The 24297-nt window shown below is 39.1% G+C and overlaps 1 protein-coding gene across 1 annotated transcript; it reads left to right on the forward strand.

The window, feature by feature from the left end:
- The first annotated feature begins 156 nt into the window (after positions 1-156).
- Positions 157-21843, forward strand: SLC4A1AP (solute carrier family 4 member 1 adaptor protein). The gene is made up of 14 exons (XM_061155060.1): positions 157-816; positions 1048-1243; positions 3036-3158; positions 4006-4066; positions 4398-4537; positions 9651-9811; positions 10899-10968; positions 11345-11531; positions 14722-14833; positions 15492-15729; positions 17510-17596; positions 18277-18344; positions 19879-19948; positions 21506-21843. Exons 1-14 carry the CDS (start codon positions 157-159, stop codon positions 21553-21555), a joined length of 2223 nt encoding a protein of 740 aa, XP_061011043.1. The 3' UTR covers positions 21556-21843.
- The last annotated feature ends 2454 nt before the right edge of the window (positions 21844-24297 follow it).

A 24297-nucleotide genomic window follows, 5' to 3' on the forward strand; every position in this document is an offset into this window, starting at 1 on the left:
TCTTCATACAGCTCTGGGTCGTAAAGGATCAACTCCACTATCGCTGCTAGAGAAGCGGCTGGGGGACTGGAGAGAGAAAGACGTGGAGAGGAATGTAGAGACCCGAGGAGGGTGAGGTTTCCCAGGGACAGATTTTGAGGCTGCTCCCGATTGAGGATGGCTGATAGTCCCTCTCAGTCCGAGCCGCTGCCTTCGCCGGAACTCAATGACGACTTCAAGAAGCCAGCCCTGCCGGTGCCCCCGGTGGCGCAGAGTAAGGCCCAGGCCAACAATCCTCCAAACCCGGAGGAAGTGAAGGAAAGGCCCACGGCGCTGCCGGACTCTGATTCCGGGGAGCCTGATGTCCCGCCGGCCCTGCCGGACAGCGGGGAGACTAGGGGTCCAGCGGAGGAGCAGCCGCGGCCCCACACGGCGGCTCCTTCCCCTGGCGGCCCGGCCCGGGCGCCCCCTTACCGAGAGCCGCCGTGGGGCGGCCCCACCACGGCCCCCTACAGCCTCGAGACACTAAAAGGAGGCACCATCCTGGGCACCCGGAACTTGAAAGGACTGAGTTGCTGCCTTTTCGGGAGGCTGCCTAGCTGTGACGTGTGCCTGGAGCATCCTTCGGTGTCTCGCTACCACGCCGTGCTGCAGCACAGAGTGTCCGGCCTCGATGCAGAAGGCGACGGCCACGGGCCTGGCTTCTATCTCTACGATTTGGGAAGCACCCACGGCACTTTCCTTAACAAAACCCGCATCCCACCCCGCACCTATTGTCGGGTCCACGTCGGACATGTTCTTCGGTTTGGAGGCAGCACCCGGCTCTTTCTTCTTCAGGTGAGTAGAAAACCCTAGAATTGAAATCTCTAGAATTGGAAAACACCCTACAATTGAAATCACCCGGCTGCGTTCCTGAGCTCCTTGTTTTCCTTGAGAGAGGAGATTGTCCTTTATGAAAGTGCGGGAATCTGGCTCCTCATCTCCAGACGTCTGTACGCATTGCTTTGTTTCTGAAAGTGACTTTAGCCATCCTAAACTCTAAAAGAATTCTTTCGCTTGATTCATCAGGGACCAGAGGAAGATCGAGAGGCAGAATCCGAGTTGACAGTAACGCAACTGAAGGAATTGCGCAAGCAGCAACAAATGATGTTGGAAAAGAAGATGCTGGGAGAAGACTCAGATGAAGAATTGGAAATGGATACCGCTGAAAGAAAGAGAAATACTAGTAGTCAGGACGATGAAATGGGCTGCACCTGGGGAATGGGTAAGGCATTAAAACTGCTGCTAGAGGTTAATAAATTCGTTTCTATTGGTACAGTTAATTTCTAAAAATCATACAGCTTTCGTGACTCTTTGAGAAAGATAGGGCAAATACAGTTTGCACATAGATTACCAAAACTTAGATTTATTAACTTTTCTGATGCCAAAAAACTGAATTATGGGCCCAATTGATTTATCTTCTTGTGTTTTACATTGCACTCCCTTGTTCAAAAGTCTTAGAGTATGGAGAAGGAAATGGCAACCCACTCCAGTGTTCTTGCCTGGAGAATCCCAGGGACGGGGGAGCCTGGTGGGCTGCCGTCTATGGGGTCGCACAGAGTCAGACACGACTGAAGTAACTTAGCAGCAGCAGCAGCTTTTGTTCTATCGTGTACAGAAAACAGTAATGGCATCATTGAATATGTTTTTTTCAGAACCATATGTCTGTAACATTAATACTTCCTTTTAAGACAAATATAAATTCAAAAGATTTTATTTAGAGAAACTGTTCTAACTAAAATTGTTTTCCTTCATGCTAAGTTAATATTTAGATTCATAATTGTTGAGAGAAAAGAATTCACTGTAAAATAATGCCAACCTATATAATGCTGTAATAAATTATTTTATACTTAAAAAAAAGTCTTAGCATATAGTTTAACAATTAAAATTTATTTCATTAATTAAGTACTGACTATCTCTAGAGGGAGTGAAATAAAATGGAATGTTATCTAATGTAGTAGTTCTGTCAAATTTTTTGTACTTTGTGTAAACACCCTGAAGTGTGAATTATCTAATCGGAGGGATAAATTGAATTTTCTGTAACACCAGACATTTTGGCGGATAGGTATTCAGGGGTGGAGTCTGAAAAGCTGGATGACCTTAACTGTGTTATGGGGAAGACAGATAAATCTTATGAAATTACTTGTGGTAAGTGCCAAACAAAAGCTGGAAACCACTAGTATGCTGGAGTGAGGGTTCAGAGAAGGGAGCAGCCCCTGACACCTAGACCTGCACTATGCAGTATGGTCATCATCAGCCACACTGGGCACTTACGGGGTGGCTAGTCCAAACTCACAAGTGCCGTAAAGGTAAAATACACACTGGGTTTCAAAGTCTTAGTGTGAAAAAAGAATGTAAAGTATCCATAATGCTTTTATTTTGATTACATGGTAATTTCACCTGTTTCTCTTACGTTTTTAATGCAGCTACTAGAAAATGTAAGATTGCATATATGGCTTTCATTATAATGCCTGTTGGGTAGCACTGACAGAACTTTGGGACAGTGTATTAGTTTATAAACAGAAGGGTTTTAAGCTGGAACTTGAAGGAAAGGAAAAGAAGCCCTTACGAAACTGAGCATTGGGACGGTGTCCAGGGCAGGGATTGATGATTTTTAAGGAAGTACTGAGTAGATCAGTCTGTTGGTGGACATGATAAGTATTGGGAAATTATATTGAAGACAAAGTAGAAGACCTGGCTGTGAGAATGAGAATGCAGGACTGAGGAGTTTAGATTTTTCTTTTTTTACATAGAGAACGTGGTAGGCAGTCTTGCTTTTAAAATACATATAGTGATGGAGAAAAAAGTAAGGTGCCATGAAAACAAGTTTTAACTTGTCACCCAATGTAGAAACCCGAAGATGTTCAGACTGATGGTTTTGTGCTTGTTCTTCCCCACCCCCACCTTTCTTTTCATCGCTGGTAACTGTATCTTTGTGCAGCCTAAAAAGATAGTGAGTGCCATTCAGATAGTCTCTTATGTCTGATTGGCATTGCTTTCTTTCCTGTATCCTGTAGGAGAAGATGCTGTAGAGGATGAGGCTGAAGAGAACCCCATTGTCTTAGAGTTTCAACAGGAAAGAGAGGCTTTTTATATAAAGGATCCAAAAAAGGCTCTCCAAGGTTTTTTTGACAGAGAAGGTATGTATACAGATTCTGACCCTGCTGATAAAAATGTATCCACAAGAGGGTGCTTTTCTAGATCTTCAAGTACTTAGAAATGCTGTATTTTATCTAATGTCCTCCTTGTTCAGTTCTTGCCTGTGTGGTCAGTTGCTTCAGGTTTGTTTTGGAAATTGTAAAAATTCTGTTAGTCTTTTTTCACATCTTGGAAAAAGGAAGTACTTTTTTCCAACTCATCTCATCCTTCTCAGAAGATACAGGATGGGGTGGTTGGGAGACTGACCCAATTTATTACAATTTCTTTGTTTCTAATTCCCCTGATCTTTTGTCATTCTTAACATGGATTTACACTTTATGTGATTTAAAGAATGTTTCCATTAAAAAAATAATTAAAGCTGGAATAAAGCCTTTGAGATAATAATTACAAAAAGAATGTTTCTGCAGAGAATTGTTTCAGTGGATATGCTTTTAGAGAACATTTATATGTATGTGTGTGTATGAATATAAATATATACATATGAACTGTTGGCATTCTTCACTTAATAGTTACACTTCTAAAAACTAAGCAACTGTGACAAATTAACATCAAGTCTACAACTTACAAGTGTGAGAGCTTCTATTTAGTGGACAAACCTGTGTGTGGAGACTCGATTGTTTTGAGTTTGTAGTTCTCTGTCTCAAGCTCATCTTAATTTTATTATCAGATAATAATTCCTAGGAATAGGAAGTGAAATGCTTTGAAATTTAGTGTTCAATGTGGTTTGAGACTTTGTATTCTTATTCAACCTCTGCTCTCTTTTCCCTTTGTATTAACTTGTAATTTTCAGATGCTATTAAAATTGTTTTGCCTTTCTTCCTCCCACAGGAGAAGAATTAGAGTATGAATTTGATGAACAGGGTCATAGCACTTGGCTCTGCAGGGTGAGGTATGTTCTTTTCTTAGTAACATCCATTTCTGGAAAGTGGCTAATTTCAAGTTTAATTTATGGTTACAAACAACAACCCAAAAGGCAATTTTAGTCTTTTTGAGACTATTCGTGAATTTGGGGATTGATAGTTTAGTAACACATTGGGGTTATAGAGGGATGGGTAAAAGGTGTAAGGAAAAGAATTGAAATTCACCCTTGGCAAGATAGAACAAAATGAACTGAGATTAAAAAGCTATCTCAAAAATATGACTGTTATCATAAAATATTAATGTTTTTCATGAGACTTGGAGCTTAGTTCTGTGCTTAAATCCCTCCCATACCAATGCAGATTACCTGTGGATGATTCAACTGGAAAACAGCTAGTGGCAGAGGCCATTCACTCAGGAAAGAAAAAAGAAGCAATGATTCAGTGCTCACTGGAAGCTTGTCGAATCCTCGATACTTTGGGATTGCTGCGGCAGGAGGCGGGTGAGTATGCGGGAACTCTTCTTCCCTTTTAAAAAAAAGATGAATAGAAGGAAGGAAAATTTAACACATAAAGTAATAAAACCTCTTTTAGGGGAAAAATGTAAATTGTACAGAATTCTATGAAATGAGAAGAAAAACATTCTCTATGTCTTTAACCAAAGGTAACGTTTGTTTTGGAGAAGGAAGTGGCAACCCACTCCAGTACTCTTGCCTGGAGCATTCTGTGGACAGGAGCCTGGTGGGCTGCCGTCTGTGGGGCTGCACAGAGTCGGACACGACTGAAGCGACTTGGCGGCAGCAGCAACAGCAGTCTCTTTTTATTTATATTCTCCCAGACATTACCTATAGACGTGTTCAGAACTAAAACCTTTAACAAAATACAAACACTCAAGCAAATGCATTTATGTTTATATTCTTGTGACTTTAAAAAAATTTTATTTATTTTTGGCTGCACTGGGCCTTTGTTGCTATGTGTGGGCTTTCTCTAGTTGCAGAGAGTAGGGGCTACTCTCTGGTTACAGTGTGCGGGCATCTCATTGTGGTGGCTTCTGTTTTTTGCGGAGCACCAGCTGTAGACTGCTGGCTCAGTAGTTGTGGCACATGGGCTTAGTTGCTCCATGGCATGTGGGATCTTCCAGGACCAGGGATCAAACCGGTGTCCCCTGCATTGCAAGGCAGATTCTTAACCACTGGACCCCCAGGGAAGCCCCTTTTGTGACTTTTTAACATAAGAATGTATCATGGATAGTTTTTATATCGTTGTGTTAAATTTACCTTATTTTGGTAATTTATCATTGCATTAAATTTACCTTATTTTTTAAAAAACTGGGTATGTAATTTTTTTTATTCTGAAGTTACTTTTTATTATTGCAAAGTAATTACATATACTTTAAAACTACCAAAGTCTTATAACAGAATATACCTGTTCTTGTCCTGCCCGTCTCCAGTCTTCGACTCTAGAAGGTCTTTAACTCTTTCAATTATTTCTTCTAGCATTTAAATATATCCATATGTCTAATCCAATATCTTATAATAACCTGTAAGGGAATATAACCTGCAAAACAAAAATGAATTACTATGCTGTATACCTAAAACTAATGCAGTATTATAAATCAGCTATACTTCAATTAAAAAAACGTTTAAAAAATTTCATATTTCTAAAAAACATGAGCATGCTATTGTATTTTTAGTCATGTAAACATTGACTATAACAAGTATTTAATGTTTACAAGGTTATGTTTATGCAACTATTAATCACAATTGAGCAGTTTTATTTTGTTGTTTTTCCTGGAGTTAATAATTGCATTTGTGTGTCATATGTTTGATTTTTTTGGTACCTCTTTCTCATTCTTCCCACACATTTCAATAACCTTCTAGTGTGTTTTTCCATATGGTCAGTTACGTTAAGTAATTTATCAGTCCTGATTTTTGGGGAGACATTTCTCCTGAAGAGCACTCTTCTTTTAAGGATGCCTGCTGCAGAACAGTAATCTAGGGCTTCATTTGCTATCTTGAGATTTCCTTTCTTTTTCTCTAGGGTTGGATTTTCTGTTTCATGATTCTCATATTTCTTGGTTTATTCATTTGTTTTAGTGAAACACATCTTTCTGTAGTTTTGACAGGTTAGGAAGCTGGTACCAACAATAAGGGCATGGATGGTAATAATCTTCAGTGGAGTTCACATCTTTCATTTTTCTTGCTCTATTGTTGTTTTGGTGGACATCCTCTAGTAGATTCCTAAGAAAGGACAGATAGCAAGTCAACTTTATTAAACTCTCCACTCTGAACATAAAATTATTCTGACTTTACTTTTGGTTAATAGTTTGGCTGGGAATAGAACTCTAAATTGGAAGTAATTTTCCTTCACAACTTGGAGGGCATTGCTCTTATATGACATCCAGCACTGCTGTTGAAGTCCTAAACTATTCAGGTTATGGATCTATTATATGTTATCTTTTTTCCCCTCCTCTCACTAGAAGTTTGTAAGAGTTTCCCTTTGTTCTTAAAGTTCTGAAACTTAACTATGATGTACCTTTCTGTGGGTTTATTTTTATCCATTTCCCTGGGTACTTGTTGGATCTGTTTGACCTGGAAATCTGGACAGTTCAGGAACATTTTGGGAATTGTGCCATTCCCTCATTTTATCTTTCTGTTTTTTCTGTTCTCCGGAATTTTGTTTGTTAGATAGTGAACCTTTTGGGCTGGTTGTCTATGTTTCTTTTTTCCCTTCTCTATCCTGTTTCTGTGTCTCTTTTGTTCTTTCTGGGATATTTCTATAACTTTCTTTTTGTATTTTGCTATCAAGATTTCAATTTCCAAAGCTCATTTTGTTCTTTGGATATTCATTTTTAAAACGTAATATGCCATTGTTGTTCATGGATTATTAACATATCATCTCTCTGCTAATCTCTTTTCTCCAGGTTGTTTTTTCTGTTTATTTGATGTCTATCCTGCATGGTAGAGGTCTTTCTTAGGTGTCATGTAGTTCTTAGTTGTAAAAACTACTTAGGGACAAAAAGGTGATGAGCAGCTTGGAATATATAGATGGGGCTATTTAAGTTTGAGGAACACTATAGAAGGATGTGGGTGGGCATTTTGCAGGGGAGTTCCTCATGTAAGTATCTTTAGATTTTCCTTTTTCTGCTGGCAAGATTCCCCCAAGAGTACTCCTCAATCTCCTGCATGAAGGGAGAGGACTGGCTGCCAGCATTCCTGGACCTATGTGGTAGAGATAGCTAAGAATGTTCTCAACATTTAGCCATTTTCAGGACAGTGCTAGTTTTTGAACACAGTACCCATGCCCTCAATTATACTAGTCAGTCCATAGTTCAAAGACTTTCTATCTTAAACTCTGGGTTTTTCCTGGGGATGGGAAGGAGGTGAGTAGGTGGGGTGAATGATCTGTTTCTCCGTCAGCTTTTACTCAGGCCTCTCTATTTTGTCACTGCTATCCAGCCCCAGTCCTAGATCCTTTTGAGGATTCTGTAGTATAATCAGATCAGTTCTGTTTTCCCCCCCTGTTGGGTTAGGATCCATTTTTTTTTTTTTTAGTTTTGCTAAGTTAGTTTCCACTCATCTGTCTGCTTTCTAATTTCCAAAAATTTGGTGGTGTTGCTGTCCCCACTCCTATTCGTCCTGTCTTTGTAGATTAGTGTGTTTTAAAAAAAGATCTCTTTGGTGCAGTCTTAGTGGGGTGTGGGGAGAGAATGAAGTTAGATATGTGTGTTCAGTATACCATCTCAACTTGGAAATTACCAGGTTTATTATTAATAAAGACTGTTTTGTTTGCAAATAATAGAAACCTAGTGAAAACTCACATGGGGAAAAGGTTATTGGCTGCAGAAGCTGGAAAGAGTAGCACACAGGATTGAAGAAAGAACTGCATGAACCAGGACTGCAAGTTCTGGAAGCAAAACTTAGTGCTGTGAAACCAGAACTCGGTATCCTGAGGACACATGCAACCTGTATATGTGTATCTATATTTCTGTCTCATGAGTGCATGGTTTTATTTTGCAGAGATTCTAACCCCATAAGGAAAAGCTGGATGCTTACAGCCTGTCTGTAATAACCTCATTGGAAAGAGAGCCTCTTTTTCTCCTATATCTAAATATAACTCTGGGGGAAAGATTCTCGTGAATCTGGTGTGGTCACATGAATACCTAATCTAGATGGAATAGGAGAAGAATTTTCTAGAGAAAAGAGGGCACTTTTACCACACCCAGGGGAGTAAGATGACATAGGATAGAAGTTCCCTGCTGATGGACTTTCTAGATTCTCATTGTTACAATGTTGCATTGATAAATATGTTATAAATTCCTTATAAATAGAATTGCTGGATTAATTGCATCTTTAATGTTGATGGATGTTGTAAGACTGACCATCAAAAACATTGTGTCAGTGTGCATTCCCACCAACTGTTTGAGAGTCGTTTCCCCATATCCTTACCAAGTGAAAGTGTCAGTCGCTCAGTGGTGTTTGACTATTTGTGACGTGGTGGACTGTAGCCCACGAGGTTCCTCTGTCCATGGGATTCTCCAGGCAGGAATACTGGAGCAGGTTGCCATTTCCTTAGATATTATTAATCTTTGTATGTTCTTTTTAGTCTAATATATGCTTCCCTTGTGGCTCAGCTGGTAAAGAGACTGCCTGCAATGCGGGAGATCTGGGTTCAATCCCTGGGTTGGGAAGATCTCCTGGAGAAGGGAAAGGCTACCCACTCCAGTGTTCTGGCCTGGAGAAGTCCATGGGCTGTATAGTCCATGGGCTTGTGAAGAGTTGGACATGACTGAGTGACTTTCACTTTCAGTCTAATATATATGAAGTGGTATCTCATTATTTTAGTTGGTGTTTTTCAATTATTCAAAAATGTTTGACATCTTTTTAAATGTTTGTTGGCCATTTGTATTTCTTTTCTGTGAACTTTGATTATTTTTAAGATTTTCTTTTGGATTATTGGCCCTTTCCTCATTTATTTTTTTCCTTTTTCACTAATTGATTTTTGAGAGCTTTTGCTCGTTAAATAAATTAGCTCTTCCTTTGTTTTAACTTTTTTATTGTGGTAAAACATACACACCCTAAAATTTACCTTTGTAAGCATTTTTATGTATACAGTTCGGTGGCATTAAATGCATTCGTGTTGTGTAACCATCACTACTATCCATCGCAGAACTTTTTCTTCATCTCATACTGAAACCTTGTGCCCATTAAATAGTAACTTCCTATTCTTCCTCCCTCCAGCACCTGGTAACCAGTGTTCCACTTTGTCTTTATGAATTTGACTAGTTTATGTACCTCGTGTAAGTGGAATCATGCAATATGTGCCCTTTTGTGTCTGGTTCATCTCGTTTTTAATAATGTCTCCAAGGTTTTCTCATTTAAATGTCACTATGTCGTGTTGGATCTTTTGAGACCCCCATGGACTGTAGCCCTCTAGGCTTCTCTGTCCATGGGATTTTCTGAGCATGAATACTGCCCTTTGTTTTTATATGTATTTTGGCAGCTTGTTGAGTCCTCTCTTAATAATTGGTGGCGGTGTTTTAAGCTGCTTGCCTACTTGCCTTCTTTCTTTTTATTTTATTTTTCTAATTTTATTGTTTATTTTATCTACCTCTAGTATCTCGGAAAAGGAAAGCCAAGAACTGGGAAGATGAAGACTTTTATGACAGTGATGATGACACATTTCTTGATCGGACTGGCCTGGTTGAAAAGAAGCGTCTGAATAGAATGAAGAAGGCTGGGAAGATTGACGAGAAGCCAGAGACCTTTGAATCACTGGCAAGTTTTAGTTATAGAAGTAGCTGTGGTAGTATTATAAATAATGTATTATTTATGTTTGTTTTTTAATTTTTAAAGCAGTGGCATTGAAATCTGGTAGTGAAGTATAATTTTTGTGATCTGTAAGTTTGATGGTAATAAACAACCATCTAGTCTTATCCAAGTTGGAAAAAAGTTTGGCTTGTTGCTAGAAGCTGCATCTACCTCTAGGTGGGTAGTGATCCATTAATGAGCATTCTTTGGATATGATCTTACCATATCTTTGGATATGATCTTTTGAAAAAGAAAAGGAAAAAGTTCCAAATAGTGACGTTCTGAGGTGCAATTGACCTTGGCTTTTGGTAGTCAAGAATTGTGAAAGGAATTTTTGAGGAGTATAGTTCCAGTAATATAGGCACACCTCAAAGACATTGTGGGTTCAATTCCAGACCACTGCAATAAAGTGAATATTGTAATAAAGTGAGTCACATGAATTTTTTGGTTTCCTGGTGCATATAAAAGGTATATTCACACTATACTGTAGTCTCTTAAGTGTGCAGTAGTACTATCTCTAAAAATATATATATATATTAAAAATACTTTATTGCTAAAAAATGCTAACCATCATTCTGTCAATGCAGAGTTGTGACAAATCTCTAATTTACAATATCTGCAAGTTGCAAGTAAAGTGAAGCTCCATAAAATGAGCTATGCCTATAGTCTTAAACAGTGTGTCCTTCATGAAATTATCATAAGATGGCCTGCATTTTCACTATATTAATTAGTATTCAGTTTAAAACATTACTCAGTGTCTAGCTTTTTGATTCATCAATGAAAACAAATGCCTTGGGTTCTTTTGAGTAAAATAAAGTCTGTGTTTTGTACATTCTTTCTATTTAATTCTTGGTTCTTTAATTCAGAAATAAATTCAATTAGAATTAAATAAATGAAAAATGTTAACTCCATGAGGAGCAGATTTAAATGCACTTCTGAATTAATCCTCTTAAAACTTGTCACAATAATGAAAATAAGAGGAAGAAGAAAAGGAAAGCTACCATATTTTGAAAGATATAAAACATATGCTAACCCTGGTAATTTGGTGTTCTAGGTTGCGAAGTTAAATGATGCTGAAAAGGAACTCTCTGAAATTTCTGAGAGACTGAAAGCCTCCAGCAAAGGTAAGGGAGTGACTCATTAAACAAATATTTATTGAGTGTCTACTGTGTGTAGTGCACTTTGCTAGGTACTAAGGCTGTATTGGTTAGTAAGATATAACAGATATGGAGCCTTTCTAAGGAGCAACATATAATTTTAGAACTACAAAGAACATTATAAATTATTTGTTTCAACCTTTTTATTTAATAGATGAGGAGAATGAAGCCCGTTGAGGCACAGTGACATTCTAAGATCTGGTACAACCAGTTTCCTTATTCCTAATATCAGTATGTTCCTCTGTCCAGCTTCAAGTTAGTGACTTTTCTATGGAAACTTGGGCCGAATTTTAAAATATTTTCAGCCATCTTTCTGAATACGTATTATCCCTTTCTTGGACAGCTCTGTCAGAGTCACCGTCTCAGGACTCTTTAGATGCATTCATGTCAGAAATGAAGTCAGGGAGTGCATTAGATGGTGTGTCCCGGAAGAAACTTCACCTGAGAACTTTTGAACTGAGAAAAGAACAGCAGAGACTTAAAGGGTTGATAAAGATTGTAAAGCCAGCAGAGATTCCAGAACTAAAAAAGTAAGTGAGTCTTAATTATACTTGTAAGTTTAAATAAGCATGTTTACATAGATACCATTCTGAATTATATCTTTGTTTCTTAGCTAATCACTTTGGACTAGAAATAGAGTATAAGAAACTCTTTAAAGCACAAAAGGCAGTGGTTTTGAAATGGGTAAAAAAACATTTCATTTGTGAAATATAAACTGCTACAAGATTTTTGAAGAAAACATATTGATTCCTGTTTCATCGGAGGGCTCTACATTTTTACTTAATCTTTTAGTGCAGAGTAAACTTCTTTAAAAAGCAGAGACATTACTTTGCCAACAAAGGTCCATCTATTCAAGGCTATGGTTTTTCCAGTAGTCATGTATAGATGTAAGAGTTGGACTATAAAGAAAGCTGAGCACCGAAGAATTGATGCCTTTGAACTGTGGTGTTGGAGGAGACTCTTGAGAGTCCCTTGGACTGCAAGGAGATCCAACCAGTCCATCCTAAAGGAGATCAGTCCTGGGTGTTCATTGGAAGGACTGATATTGAATCTGAAAGTGCAATACTTTGGCCACCTGATGTGAAGAGCTGACTCATTGGAAAAGACCCCGATGCCTGGAAAGATTGAGGGCAGGAGAAGAGGACAACAGAGGATGAGATGGTTGGATGGCATCACTGACTCAATGGACATGGGTTTGGATAAACTCCGGCAGTTGGTGATGGACAGGGAGGCCTGGCGTGCTGCGGTGTATGGGGTCGCAGAGTCGGACACGACTGAGCGACTGAACTGAACTGAAACTTCTTTAAAAAACAACATGCACAAAAGGCTAATTTCCCTAATATATAAGGACCTATCCACCAAAGAGATAAATGGGCAAAGGGTATCAACTGAAAGTCTACTGAAAAAGAAATACAGATAACTCTCAACTATATAAAAAGAGAAATACAATTACTATACTTATAATAAGAAAAATAAAAACACTACAATGTATTACCATTCTTACCTATGATTTTAAAACCAGAGATGAAAAGATATGAGTAGATTGTCATTTTAATGCCCATATCTATCATTCTCAAGAACAAATTGATAACCCTTTAGTATATTTAAATACTTTTTAAAAATGGAATCTGTTCCTTTAAAGGGGGGAAAAAGCACAATCCCCTGAAGTTGATTTTATCGTTAACTTTGGTTTTAGGGCAATTATTGGACACAAGTGATATTTGAATTACATTATTGATAGGTGGTAGATTAGCACTAGAGTTAGACTTTCTAGGTTTCATTCTCAACTCTGTCAATTACTTTTTGGGAATTTTTTTTTTTTTTAATACAAAGCATCATTTTGTTTATAAAGTAGATTTGGAGTCTATCAGTAGTTTAGCTTGACAGTCGGTCATAAATTGTACATAAATGTTCTTTTTTTAAAACTCTTTTTTATTTGGAGGATAATTGCTTTAGAGTATACTTTTTGGGAATTTTAAGGCAAGTTATATAACTTCTTTGATCCTTACTTTCCTCTTCTGTAAATTAGAAGAAATGATGTTGCAAAGATTAACTGAAAAGCACTTAACAATGTGCTGGCATATATATATTGTCATCTTGTCATAATTTTTACTGTCGCTGATATACTTAGCAACTATTTGTGGAATTGTTTTTGTGGAACAAAGGTAAAAACTCAGGAACCGTAGTCCAGAGCAAACAAATTAACAGTGAGTTTCAATTCCAATTCTATAATCCTTTAATCTGCTAAGTCAGCTCTGCAAAGTAGTCCAAGCTAGAAGACACACATCAGCTTCCTCCAGAACCTCCCCTCCTGCTGTCTATGTGTCTTCAGAGTTTCTCCTCCCTTTCTTACTTTAGAAAGTAAAGTGAGAAAAAACTGCTTTAGAAAGCATCTGGCCTTCAGATGCTGTGTATCTTCTCCCTTCTATTCTCACTTGAGGGTTGAACTTCTAAACTTCCTACCTAATTCCATTCCTCCTCCACCCACAAGCAACTCTTGATTGTGGTCCCATCTTCTACTTTTTCATCTCCTTTGGGAGTCTTTGCGTGTCCTCCAGGCCAGCCAGGCTATTTAATGGCGCTGAGAAATACCTATGTTGCTCTTGCCTTTGCTTTTCTGTGCTTCCTGACGCTTGTGGGGAGGGGATGTGAGGGATGTTTGACAAAGCATCTTTAAGGGCAGGCAGGCAGGATTTCCTCTGGTGGCCTTCTCAAGGCAGTGGGTCTGTCTCAGTAGAGAAAGGGGGAGAGTACCTCTGAGCGGGGAAGACTAGGTAAAAGAAGGCAGGATTGGAAGTGGGGCTTCAGTCGAGCAGAGTAATCAGTTTCTTGTATGAGTCCCTGTGAACCAAGGGTGCCAGTGCTGTCCTTATGTTCCAGAATGCAGGGTTGTCCTCTTGTCATGCAAAGAAAACATAGGGCTTTCTTCCCTCTATCTCCTCATGCTATCTTATTTCTGCCTACTCTCTGAGTGTCTTGTCAACTCAACTGCTATCCTTTTTGTTTTGCTTTGTTCTTTTTTCCTTGCATCTTTTCTAATTTTTACAGTCTCTTCTTTTTGCTCTTCCTTAGCTTTACCCTCAGGTGCTTAGCTTTTAAAACTATATTCAGCCAGTGATAACATTGACAGCTCACCAACTGTGGGGTCTCTCATTAAGTCTTTGTCAGGATATCCTGCCTCCCACCCCCTACACACATACTTTTTTTTTTTTAAACTTCTGTGCTTAGAGCTGTTGTGTGTGGTTATGATAAGTGTGGCCTCCAGGTAAGTAAGGTATTGAGTACTTTTCAGAGGTTGGTGGAAAGTAGGGCTTTACACCATGGACCCATCTCCTAACACTTACTGGGAATGGGTCATGTCTATGTGTCCTGTCATGTTACGAATAAGTAACATACAGGCAGTACCCAGGTCAGTGTCCTTTGTCAGTACCTGTGTACTGTACGTATCGTTTTATGAATGTGAAGTCAGATGGCACGTTGTAAATTAAGCACCTTGTAAATGACTGGACTGCAGTAGCAGCCTCATCTGACCCTTAATAGCTCTGTGTCTGTGTTGTCCATTCAAATTCTGCTGGCCTGAATCCCTCTTCATTGGTGTATGCGTAACTGTTTACTTTATGGAAAGTTTTGTTTCGCCAAAAGTTTCTTTCTCATGGTATTTTTAGATAAAACCTTGGCCTCACTGGGATATATATATATTTAATTATTCTTTCTTCCTAGAACTGAAAGTCAGGCTACAGATGGAGAAAACAAAGCTAAAAAGCTCACATTGCCTCTCTTTGGTGCCATGAAAGGAGGAAGCAAATTCAAATTAAAAACGGGAACAGTAGGGGTAAGTTGTAGGTCAAGGTCTTAAACTTTTAGCTCTTGAGTTATCCTGAGTGAATTTTTCTCTTTTCTTTTCAAAACTCAGTGACTCATTGCACAGTAATGTAAAAAGAGGCTGTGGACTTGGTACAATCACATCTTTTCCAGGATGTGGTTCTTGGATTTTTCTCTTCAGCCTAGGGTTATCAAGAATTGATGAATTGGGAATTCCCTGGTGGTCCAGTGGTTAAGACTGCACTTCCAGTGCAGGGGGTGTGGGTTCGATCCCTAGTTGTGATCTAATATCCTACAGGCTGCTCAGCTGAAAAGAAAAAAGAATTGATGAATTGATTCATGCCAGTTTGCATGTAGCTAATTTATGAATTAGAATACCAGTTTATTAATTTGTGATCAGTGTTGCATTTAAGAAAGGTTCTCCTGTGTTTTTTTTTTTTTTTCCCTGGTGGATAGATGTTAAAATATTCAGACTCAGCTAACACTTGTTAGTAACATAATCTATACACTTGGTTCTGCTATATGGTTTTTCTTCCTTCATTTAATCCTTCCATGACTTTATGAGACCTTCCCTGGTGGCTCATATGGTAGAGGATCCCCTGCTAATGCAGGAGACATGAGTCATACTGTAAAGCTGCTTGTTCATGGATTTTTTTTCCCCCTCATAGAAGTTACCCCCCAAGCGTCCAGAACTCCCTCCAACTCTAATGAGAATGAAGGATGAGCCTGAAGTAGAGGAGGAGGAAGAGGAGGAGGAAGAGGAAGAGGAGAAAGAAAAGGAGGAGCATGAAAAGAAAACGGAGGCTGGGAGCAGTAGGCTGCAGCAGGAGACAGAGCCGGAAGAAGCAGTGCAGGAGACGAGTCCTCCCATAGACTTCACATGTTCTAAAGAAACAAAAAACCATGGTAATGTCTTCTCTCTCCTTCTTATGCTGTGCAGTGGGCATTTGCATTCATCATGCATAGGTTTGAAAAAGCAAAGCCAGTTCTTGCTTATGCATTTTGACTTTGTGACACTTTGTGATAATGTGATACAACTGACTCAAACATACCTTCCTGGTCTTTCTTTGATTGCCAGTTATTATTTATTCTCACTGCAAAATAAGGGCAAGTATTTCCAGTGTGTTCCAGAATTACTGAAAGTTGAAAGCTGTGGAATCTGAAACCTCAACGGCTGTGAAACAGTCCTGAGCTGCTGCCTCTCTGTGACTGGAGGCCGGTGGAACAGGGTGGATGACGGGGCCTGACCAGATGGTCTCAGGGAAAGCCTTCCCTTAGTCATTTTTCCCCCACAGAGGCTAAACATAATTGTATCTGCAGCTTGCACTTCTTAGGAAGCATCACACCTCATTCATCTTTTTGTCACAGTACCTGGCCGAGAACCTGGCATGTAGTTTTCACCTACCTCAGCAAAGGGCTAATGAAAAATGTAAAAGAGGAAATTGATTGGTTTTTAAATATTAAGTATAGTTTCTTCTGCTTATAAAAGGAATATATGTTCATTTTAGAAACTTTGGATCATACATTAAGTCCAAAGAAGAGGAATCTGCTACCCCTAGATATTATTATTTTTTTAGTAGCCCCTTAACCCTTGTCAGCTGCAGGGGTTATTTTCCTGCTGGTTTGTTGAACTGCTTTGCAAGATTAAGACTGTAGAGAAAATAGGGAACATTAGGAAAAACATAAAACATCGGCAGTAAGCATGTGTGGAAATGTGTGCATATGGACTTCCAAAACAAACCAGGCATGTCCATGTGAAAACACGGAGCCTGCCTGGTATTTTTAAGTTACTTTCAGCTGTTTTAGGCACAGAAAAGTTACTGTTTCCTCATCTATGAGAAGTAAATCTTTTGTTTTTGCATTTTTTGTTGTTACTGGCACAATGCTTAGCCTTTTCAAAAAAGGCAGTTATACATACTTTTTTTAGCATCTAGTCTTTGATGCATTCATTATAAGGATGATACATAAACAGCATTATAGGGGATCAGTAAGTATTGTGGTTTTTGTTTGATTGTTTGTCTAAGGGCCCAAAGCAAATGTGTGTTTCTAAAAATAGCCAATTAAAAAATTTGGCTTATAAGATACATTAATTAGTAAATGCAACTGATTAGGGGTTACTCCAGGCATTCATTTATTTTTTAATTTACTTATTTATAAAACAACATTGGGATCGTATTGTACATGCTATTTTATAATCTGTTTTTTCCTATGCCTTAAAAAAATATTCTTTTAAGTGTGGCTAAGGGGCAAAGTGGTCTATCACATGAATGTGCCATAATTCATTTAATCAACTCTATTTTATTATGCATGTATATTTTTATTAATTTTTGCTGTTATAAACATGCTTGTATGTAATAAACCTTGGTGCTCATCTTTGATTATTTTATTTGAATATATTCCTTGAAGTAGAATTTTTGGTTAAGGAATATGTCCTTTTTTCAGGCTTTCAGTAAGTATTGCTAAAAAGTTTTACTTCAGAGATGGCCAGTTTTTGAAGTAGAAAATTGGTGGTTCTCTGTTAGACATCTGGAGGCACGTTTATCGAAAACCTAATTAAGCTTATTGAAGCTAATGATAGTAAAACTGGATGATTACGTATGTGCTTAGCTTTTCTTGCTTTTTTTTTTCCTTGGGTCCCCACCACAAATTAAGTTAATACAGTATGCTTTGGTTCTGCATTCTATAGAAAACATGTCTCAACTCAGCCAAGTGGAACAGAATAAAGATTACCAAGAGATTAGTGAAGCAGCTGCGTCGTGTGAGGAGCCCTCAGGCAAGTAGAACAGTGACTCCTCTGCTGCTTCTCACACAGGCAGCCAGCCGGTGTCAGAGAGGGGATGGGAGCTGAGCTGCGGGGCGCAGACCGGGGGTTGATGCTGCTGCCAGGGCCAGGGACAGAGTCGGAATGTATGAGAGGTGTCTGTTTGGTGCCATCTCATTTGTCCTTCTTTTCCTCCTCTTGCCTCCTGCGGGTCCCCCAGGAGGTTCCCCCCCAACCTCCAAAGCACCCTAATACCTTCGTTTTCCTCTGGCTCTGCAGAGCCCTCTACAATTTTACCTCTTCCAGAGTTGAGTATGTGCCTATCATGAGGGTAATTCCAACATTATTAAATTGGTTGAAAGATTGGCTTATTAAAAGGACTGTTTTTTTTTTTTCCTGGTTTTTTACTGCTTTAACTATAATGATTAAATTGTAAAATAGTAGAGTCACCCCATTTTCCTTTACCTTTTCAAAAGGTGTGATTAAATTCAAGCTTAGGATTTGAAAACTAAGGTTATTAATGAAGGGACAGCTCTCTCTTTATGTAGTCTTTACAGTAGTCAGAGATTTTGAGAATTAGATTGTGATGTTTTCTTCAATAATTAGAATACTATTTAAGGAGGAATTTTTCTTTTTTATTTTTCTGAAATAGCCATTGCCTCTTTTTTTTTTTTTTCTTTTTCATAAATTAGCATCAAAGAATGAGAATGAGAAAAGCAGAGATGAATTCAAGAAAAAGAAAGCTCCTGGTCCAGGAAAAGTAAGTATTTTAGTCATAATCTTCACTTCTGAAAGTAAAAATGAGTCCCTTTGTCATGAGCCATATCCAGAAGAGTGAATCCAGGGACTGTCTTAGCAGAATTCCCAGATGTCTACTACTATCTCTTCTAGAAATCTGGGCTCTTTTATTTTTATTTTTGAATTTTTATTTTTTTAACCTGTGGTGGAAATCTTTGTATTAATATATTCAGTGCACTGAGAGCTTCCTACTGTGTGAAGTGAAGTGAAATAAAAGTTGCTCAGTCATGTCCGACTCTTTGTGACCCCATGGACTGTCTATGGACTTCTCCAGGCCAGAATACTGGGGTGGAAAGCATTTCCCTTCTCCAGGGGATCTTCCCAACCCAGGGATTGAACCCAGATCTCCCTCATTGCAGGTGGATTCTTTACCAGCTGAGCCACAAGGGAAACCCAAGAACACTGGAGTGGGTAGCCTATCCCTTCTCTGGGGATCTTCCCGATCCAGGAATTGAACCAGGGTCTCCTGCATTGCTGGTGGATTCTTTACCAACTGAGCTATCAGGGAAGCCCTCCTACTGTGTGGGTGTACTCTATTGAACCAGTTCCCTACTGATGGACACCTGGGTTCTTTCTAGTCTTTTATTATAACGGTGCTATAGTGAATAACCTTAATGTATATATAATTGTGTTAGGATAATGTAAGTTCCCAGAAGTGGAATTGCTAGGTTGTGTTGGGAGGTCCACCCTCAGGCTGGGTAATTTCACAAGAGGCCTCACAGGACCCAGCATGTGATGGAACTTACAACTGTGGTGTATTACATCATTCACATGGATACTAAGCACAACCAGCAAAGAGAAAAGGCACGTGGAGTGAAGTCTGGGAACCAGGTACAAACTTCTCAGGGTCCTTTTCCAGTGCAGCCACATAGGCTGTGCTTGCTTCCCTTCACAACAAGTGACAACTTGTGAAACCAGAGAGGCTCATTAGAGACTCAGTCCCCGGGATTAGTACCGGAGACTGATCACATAGCAATCCTGCCTGGCATCTACCCAAATTCCATTGTCCTAGAAGGAAAGCAGGTGTTCAGCATAAACCACATTGTTTTTCTAGTTTTGGCTCAGTAGGCCCCTCTTGTCAGGTAGGGTAGTGGGAACCCTCCTGAAATCCAAGTTCCCAGATGCCAGCCAATAAGTCTTTCACACAGGCCCTTCAAAGGGTAACAGTTAGGTTTCTTTGTGAACTTTTTTGCACCTGGATCAAAAGGCAGATGTCAAATTTTCCTCTCTGCAGTTATATCATTTAGAACTCACACCTGCAATGACTGCCTCTTTTAGAAAAAATGCCACTCTCACTGGCTGAAAATAAGCTTGTTGAAACTTTATGGGAAAAAAAAAATCAAGATTCAGAGAGAGAGTGATTCCCCATTTTTGGTTACTTATGTCAAGATCATTAGTGGAAACTGTTCTCTCAATTTTTGTTTGCTAACAAAGATAGGGACAGTGGTTCTTAGAGTTAAAATTCATTTGAATAAAATAACATCTTTTCTTTGCAGGTTCCACTGATACTTTCCTCCAAATATCCAGAAGATGACCCAGATTACTGTGTGTGGGTCCCACCTGAAGGTAGATGGTTTTTACTTTTCTTTTACTATAAGATTTATTTATTTAAGGTTTCAAATAGGTAATATGTACTGAAGTATAAGAACTTTACAAGAGTATATAGCAGAAAAGTCTCCCATCTGGAGGAATAGGTAGATATTTGATGATACTAGGAAATTATTGTTAATTTTTTTGAAAGTATGAGTGATATTGAGTTTTTCTTTTTAGAGAAAGTCCTTATCTTCCAGGAATATTGTATTGTATAGAGGTGTTTGCAAATGAAATGATAGCTGGGACTTGCTTAAAATAATCCCGTGGTGGAGGATGAGGGAAGATAGAGGAGGGGCAATAGATAAAGCAGGATACCACATACTGATAATTGTTGAAGCTGAGTTCTGGGTACATGGAAGTTCATTATATTTTCTCTTTACTTTTACATATGTTTTAAATTTTCTGTAAAGTGGCACAAAAAAAAAAGTTTTCTAGCTGTGCTTAAGCTACTCAGTTTTTTTTCTTTAAAGACAACCAAATATCAGTTTCTTATCACTTCTTATATGCATTATATAAAATGCCTTTGAAAGCAATAAAATTTCATTACTTTTTTTTTAGTGTAAATGGAAATATATCCTATACCTTACTGTTTTGCACTTAATAGTATATGGAAATCCTTCCATAGCTGTTTACAGATTTCTTTTCTTTTTTTTATGGTAACATAGTTCTTTTTTATGGTATGGATATATCTTTACGTATTTAACCAGTTCTCTCAATGTATATTTGCTGTGTTTCTAGTCTTGTGCCATTACAAACAAGTCTACAATAAGTAATTTCTAATAAGTATAATTTTGCAAGTGTAGATGTGCACTTGTAGAAAACAAATTCATAAAAGTCAACATATTGGAGCAGAGGCTATGAACATTTTTAAGATAGTATAAATTGCATTCTGTAGGGATTGTACTAGTTTATGTTCATACATACACCCTTAAGGCAACATAGGGCGTCCCTGATAGCTTAGTTGGTAAAGAATCCTGCAATAAAGGAGACCCCGGTTCGATTCCTGGGTTGGGAAGATCCTCTGGAGAAGGGATAGGCTACCCACTCCAGTATTCTTGGGCTTCCCTTGTGGCTCAGCTGGTAAAGAATCCGCCTGCAATGTGGGAGACCTGGATTCGATCCCTGGGTTGGGAAGATCCCTTGGAGAAAGTAAAGGCTACCCATTCAAGTATTCTGGCCTGGAGAATTCCATGGACTGTATGGAGTCCCAAAGAGTTGGACACGACTCAGTGACTTTCACTTAAGGCAATATATGAGATACTTGTTTCTCCATGTACTTACCACAAATTGCTTTTTCTGTGGATTGGGTTTCTAATATGTTAGCAATTAATAGAAATGTAGGTACTAAAATGCTTGCTTTTTATTTGCTAGTAAATGTTAGAGTAGTGGTGAAAAGACTGTAGTTTGAAATTATATACAAAAGGTCATGTTTGTTTTACTTTTTGGCCCACTGATGACTGGATATCTTTTCCCTCCTGACTTGGAAATGTGAATATCTATTTTTCTTTGTTTCTTTTTATGCTGATATAGGCCAAAGTGGAGATGGCAGGACCCATCTTAATGACAAGTATGGGTATTGATTGCTTCTGAATCTTAAAGGAAGACCTTGTGGACCATGTGACATGGGGTATTTAGGATAATATATCAAGTTGAATGTCCGGAGAAGGAATTCAGATGCTCATTTGTAAAATCTGGTGACTGGCATTTTCTTCTGTACTCATAGCTTCCTAAATTTACCTACCTATCTGATTCTCTTGAATTTGATATTTATGTTTAAAAGTGTTTGTGTATATATGTAAAAAGGAACCATATATTTTGAGAATTAGTAAAGTGAGAGACATGAGTCTATTAAAGTAAGAAACTGAAAATGTCTCATGTTTATTTAAGGCCACAATGTCTTTCTTAAGCTTTAGGGACTATGGTTTTACTGAGCAATAGGGTACTTTTGTCAGATGGGCTCTAGGATTCACTCATAATTGCCTCCTCAAGTAAGTGCCGAAATAGGAGGTCATGCCAGAGCATAACCCTGAGTTCTGTGTCATTCTTGGAACTAAGAATAGATACACAGTGGGGGTTTCCTACTCCCTCCCACTGTAAGCTTCCTGCCAAGTTTGAGGACAAACCCTGGCCTACCAGGACACAATTCAGGAACATATAACACACCTCATGCACTCAGGCACCAATGCTGATAGAAACTCAGCCCTTTGAATATCCTGGATTCTGACCAATTGGGTTAGTCACTCCTCCTGTGGAAAGGTGCAGATAAGGTCACAGAATGAAAAGCTGGATGTCTTCTGCCCACTGTGGGGCTTCTCACCTCTGTAATGAGGGGAATCCAAGTTCCTTCCTCTCTGCAAACATGAAGAAATGCAGGACTATGTCTATTTCCACTCCACTTCCCATGATTAGTGCCTCTTTTCCACAGGAAAGGAGAGCCTAAGAGTGGAAGCAAGGTGGAAAACCTGTGGATTAGGCTGGAGGCAGACATAGTAAGCAGGCAGGAGAAAGGCTGTGGCCCAGCGAGAGGGAGTGGATTCTACGGGATGATGAGGTGGGCAGGAAGCGGTAATGAGAAACTTCAGTTACCCTGACAGATGTCTGGCCTGCTAAAAATAAGTCTGACTTCTCAGAAAACAATACCAATATTGGCATTAAGAGAAACTACTATTTTGGACTTCATTTAGACAAACAGATAAGAACTTGATGTAAGGAGTGACTGGAATTTGGGGGCCATGCCCAAATATCCCTAGGTAATTCTAGTATCTTCAAAACTGTGTAAAGCACATCTGACATGGGATCCAAGTATTGGAATCAAAAACTTTTAAAATATCCCTGCTGCTGCTGCTAAGTCACTTCAGTCATGTCTGACTCTGTGTGATCCCATAGATGGCAGCCCACCAGAATGGCCATGCCACTGTAGATCTAAACAGTGGACTGATCTGGATCACTGATCTTCAAAGGTAAAACTCTTTATTTAAACAAAATTGCATGTGGAATCCTAATACTTGAACAGGTGAAAATATACCTAACTCTGGTTGAGTTGAAGGCATCAGGATTGGATGTACACACATACACACACCTGCATGCCTGTCTTCCCCTCCTCACTCTACTCTTGCAGTGACCTTAAGGAATCCTAGGTGCTGCACAGAGCACAGTCTGCTTTCGGAAGGCAGATTTCTAAATGTTCTGGGAATGGTAGGTACGGTCCTGTGTCTGGAGAGCATGAGAGCAAGTAGGACTCCACTGGCCAAAATAAAATATAAACATGTAACTTGTACAGTTAACATCAGTGTTCAAAAGACCTGCACATGGATCTTAGCTTCTTTTTACCAAATAGGAGGCTTTGGGGACATGACTTATATGCCTTGAGCCTCGGTTCTGTCATGTTTGAAGCCGGGACAGTAATGCTTTTAGCACTTTGGATATTCGAGTTTATTCTAGGATCAAATGAGATCATGTAGACAGAGGTGCTTTACACAGTTTTGAAGATACTGGTAGCTGTTAATCACCACAAAAAAGATCATAACATCTGGGCTGACTTATCTGTGAGAGAGACTGGGTCATATCAGTGATTCACCACTGTAGTTGTATATTAGAATTACCTAGGGATATTTTACCCCACTCCAGTACTCTTGCCTGGAAAATCCCATGGATGGAGGAGCCTGGTAGGCTGCGGTCCATGGGGTCGCTAAGATTCCGAGATGACTGAGCGACTTTACTTTCACTTTTCACTTTCACACATTGGAGAAGGAAATGGCAACCCACTCCAGTGTTCTTGCCTGGAGAATCCCAGGGACGGGGGAGCCTGGTGGGCTGCCATCTTATGGGATCACACAGAGTCAGACATGACTGAAGTGACTTAGCAGCAGCAGCAGCAGGGATATTTTAAAAGTTTTTGATTCCAATACTTGGATCCCATGTCAGATCAATCTAATCAGAATCTTTGGGCTTCCCAGGTGGTCCAGTGATTAGGCCACTGCACTTCTGCTGCAGGGGACACGAGTTCAATCGGGAACTGAGATCCCACATGCTGTGTGGTGTGGCCACAAATAAATCAGAATCTCTGGGTCAATCCCTTTTAAAAGCAGTCCAGGTGATTTTAATGTGCAACCATAGTGGAGAACCTCTGAAGCAGAGTTGGCAGACCTTTTTTTTTTTTAAATTAATGGCCAGGTATTTTAGACTTGCACGCCATACAGTCTGTTGTGTACTCAGCTCTACTGTTGGAGTGCAAATGGCATAGACAGTATACAATGAATGAGTGTGACTGTGTTCCAATAAATATTTACTCATGAAAACAGGTGGCAGGCCAGGCTCAGCCC

Source organism: Dama dama, chromosome 11, assembly GCF_033118175.1.
Source record: "Dama dama isolate Ldn47 chromosome 11, ASM3311817v1, whole genome shotgun sequence".
NCBI lineage: Eukaryota > Metazoa > Chordata > Mammalia > Artiodactyla > Cervidae > Dama > Dama dama.

Coding starts and splice junctions, on each gene's coding strand:
- SLC4A1AP (XM_061155060.1), top strand. CDS start 157: ATGGCTGATAGTCCCTCTCAGTCCGAGCCGCTGCCTTCGCCGGAACTC. Junction 4,067..4,397: donor ACTTGGCTCTGCAGGGTGAG/GTATGTTCTTTT, acceptor ATACCAATGCAG/ATTACCTGTGGATGATTCAA. Junction 4,538..9,650: donor ATTGCTGCGGCAGGAGGCGG/GTGAGTATGCGG, acceptor ATCTACCTCTAG/TATCTCGGAAAAGGAAAGCC.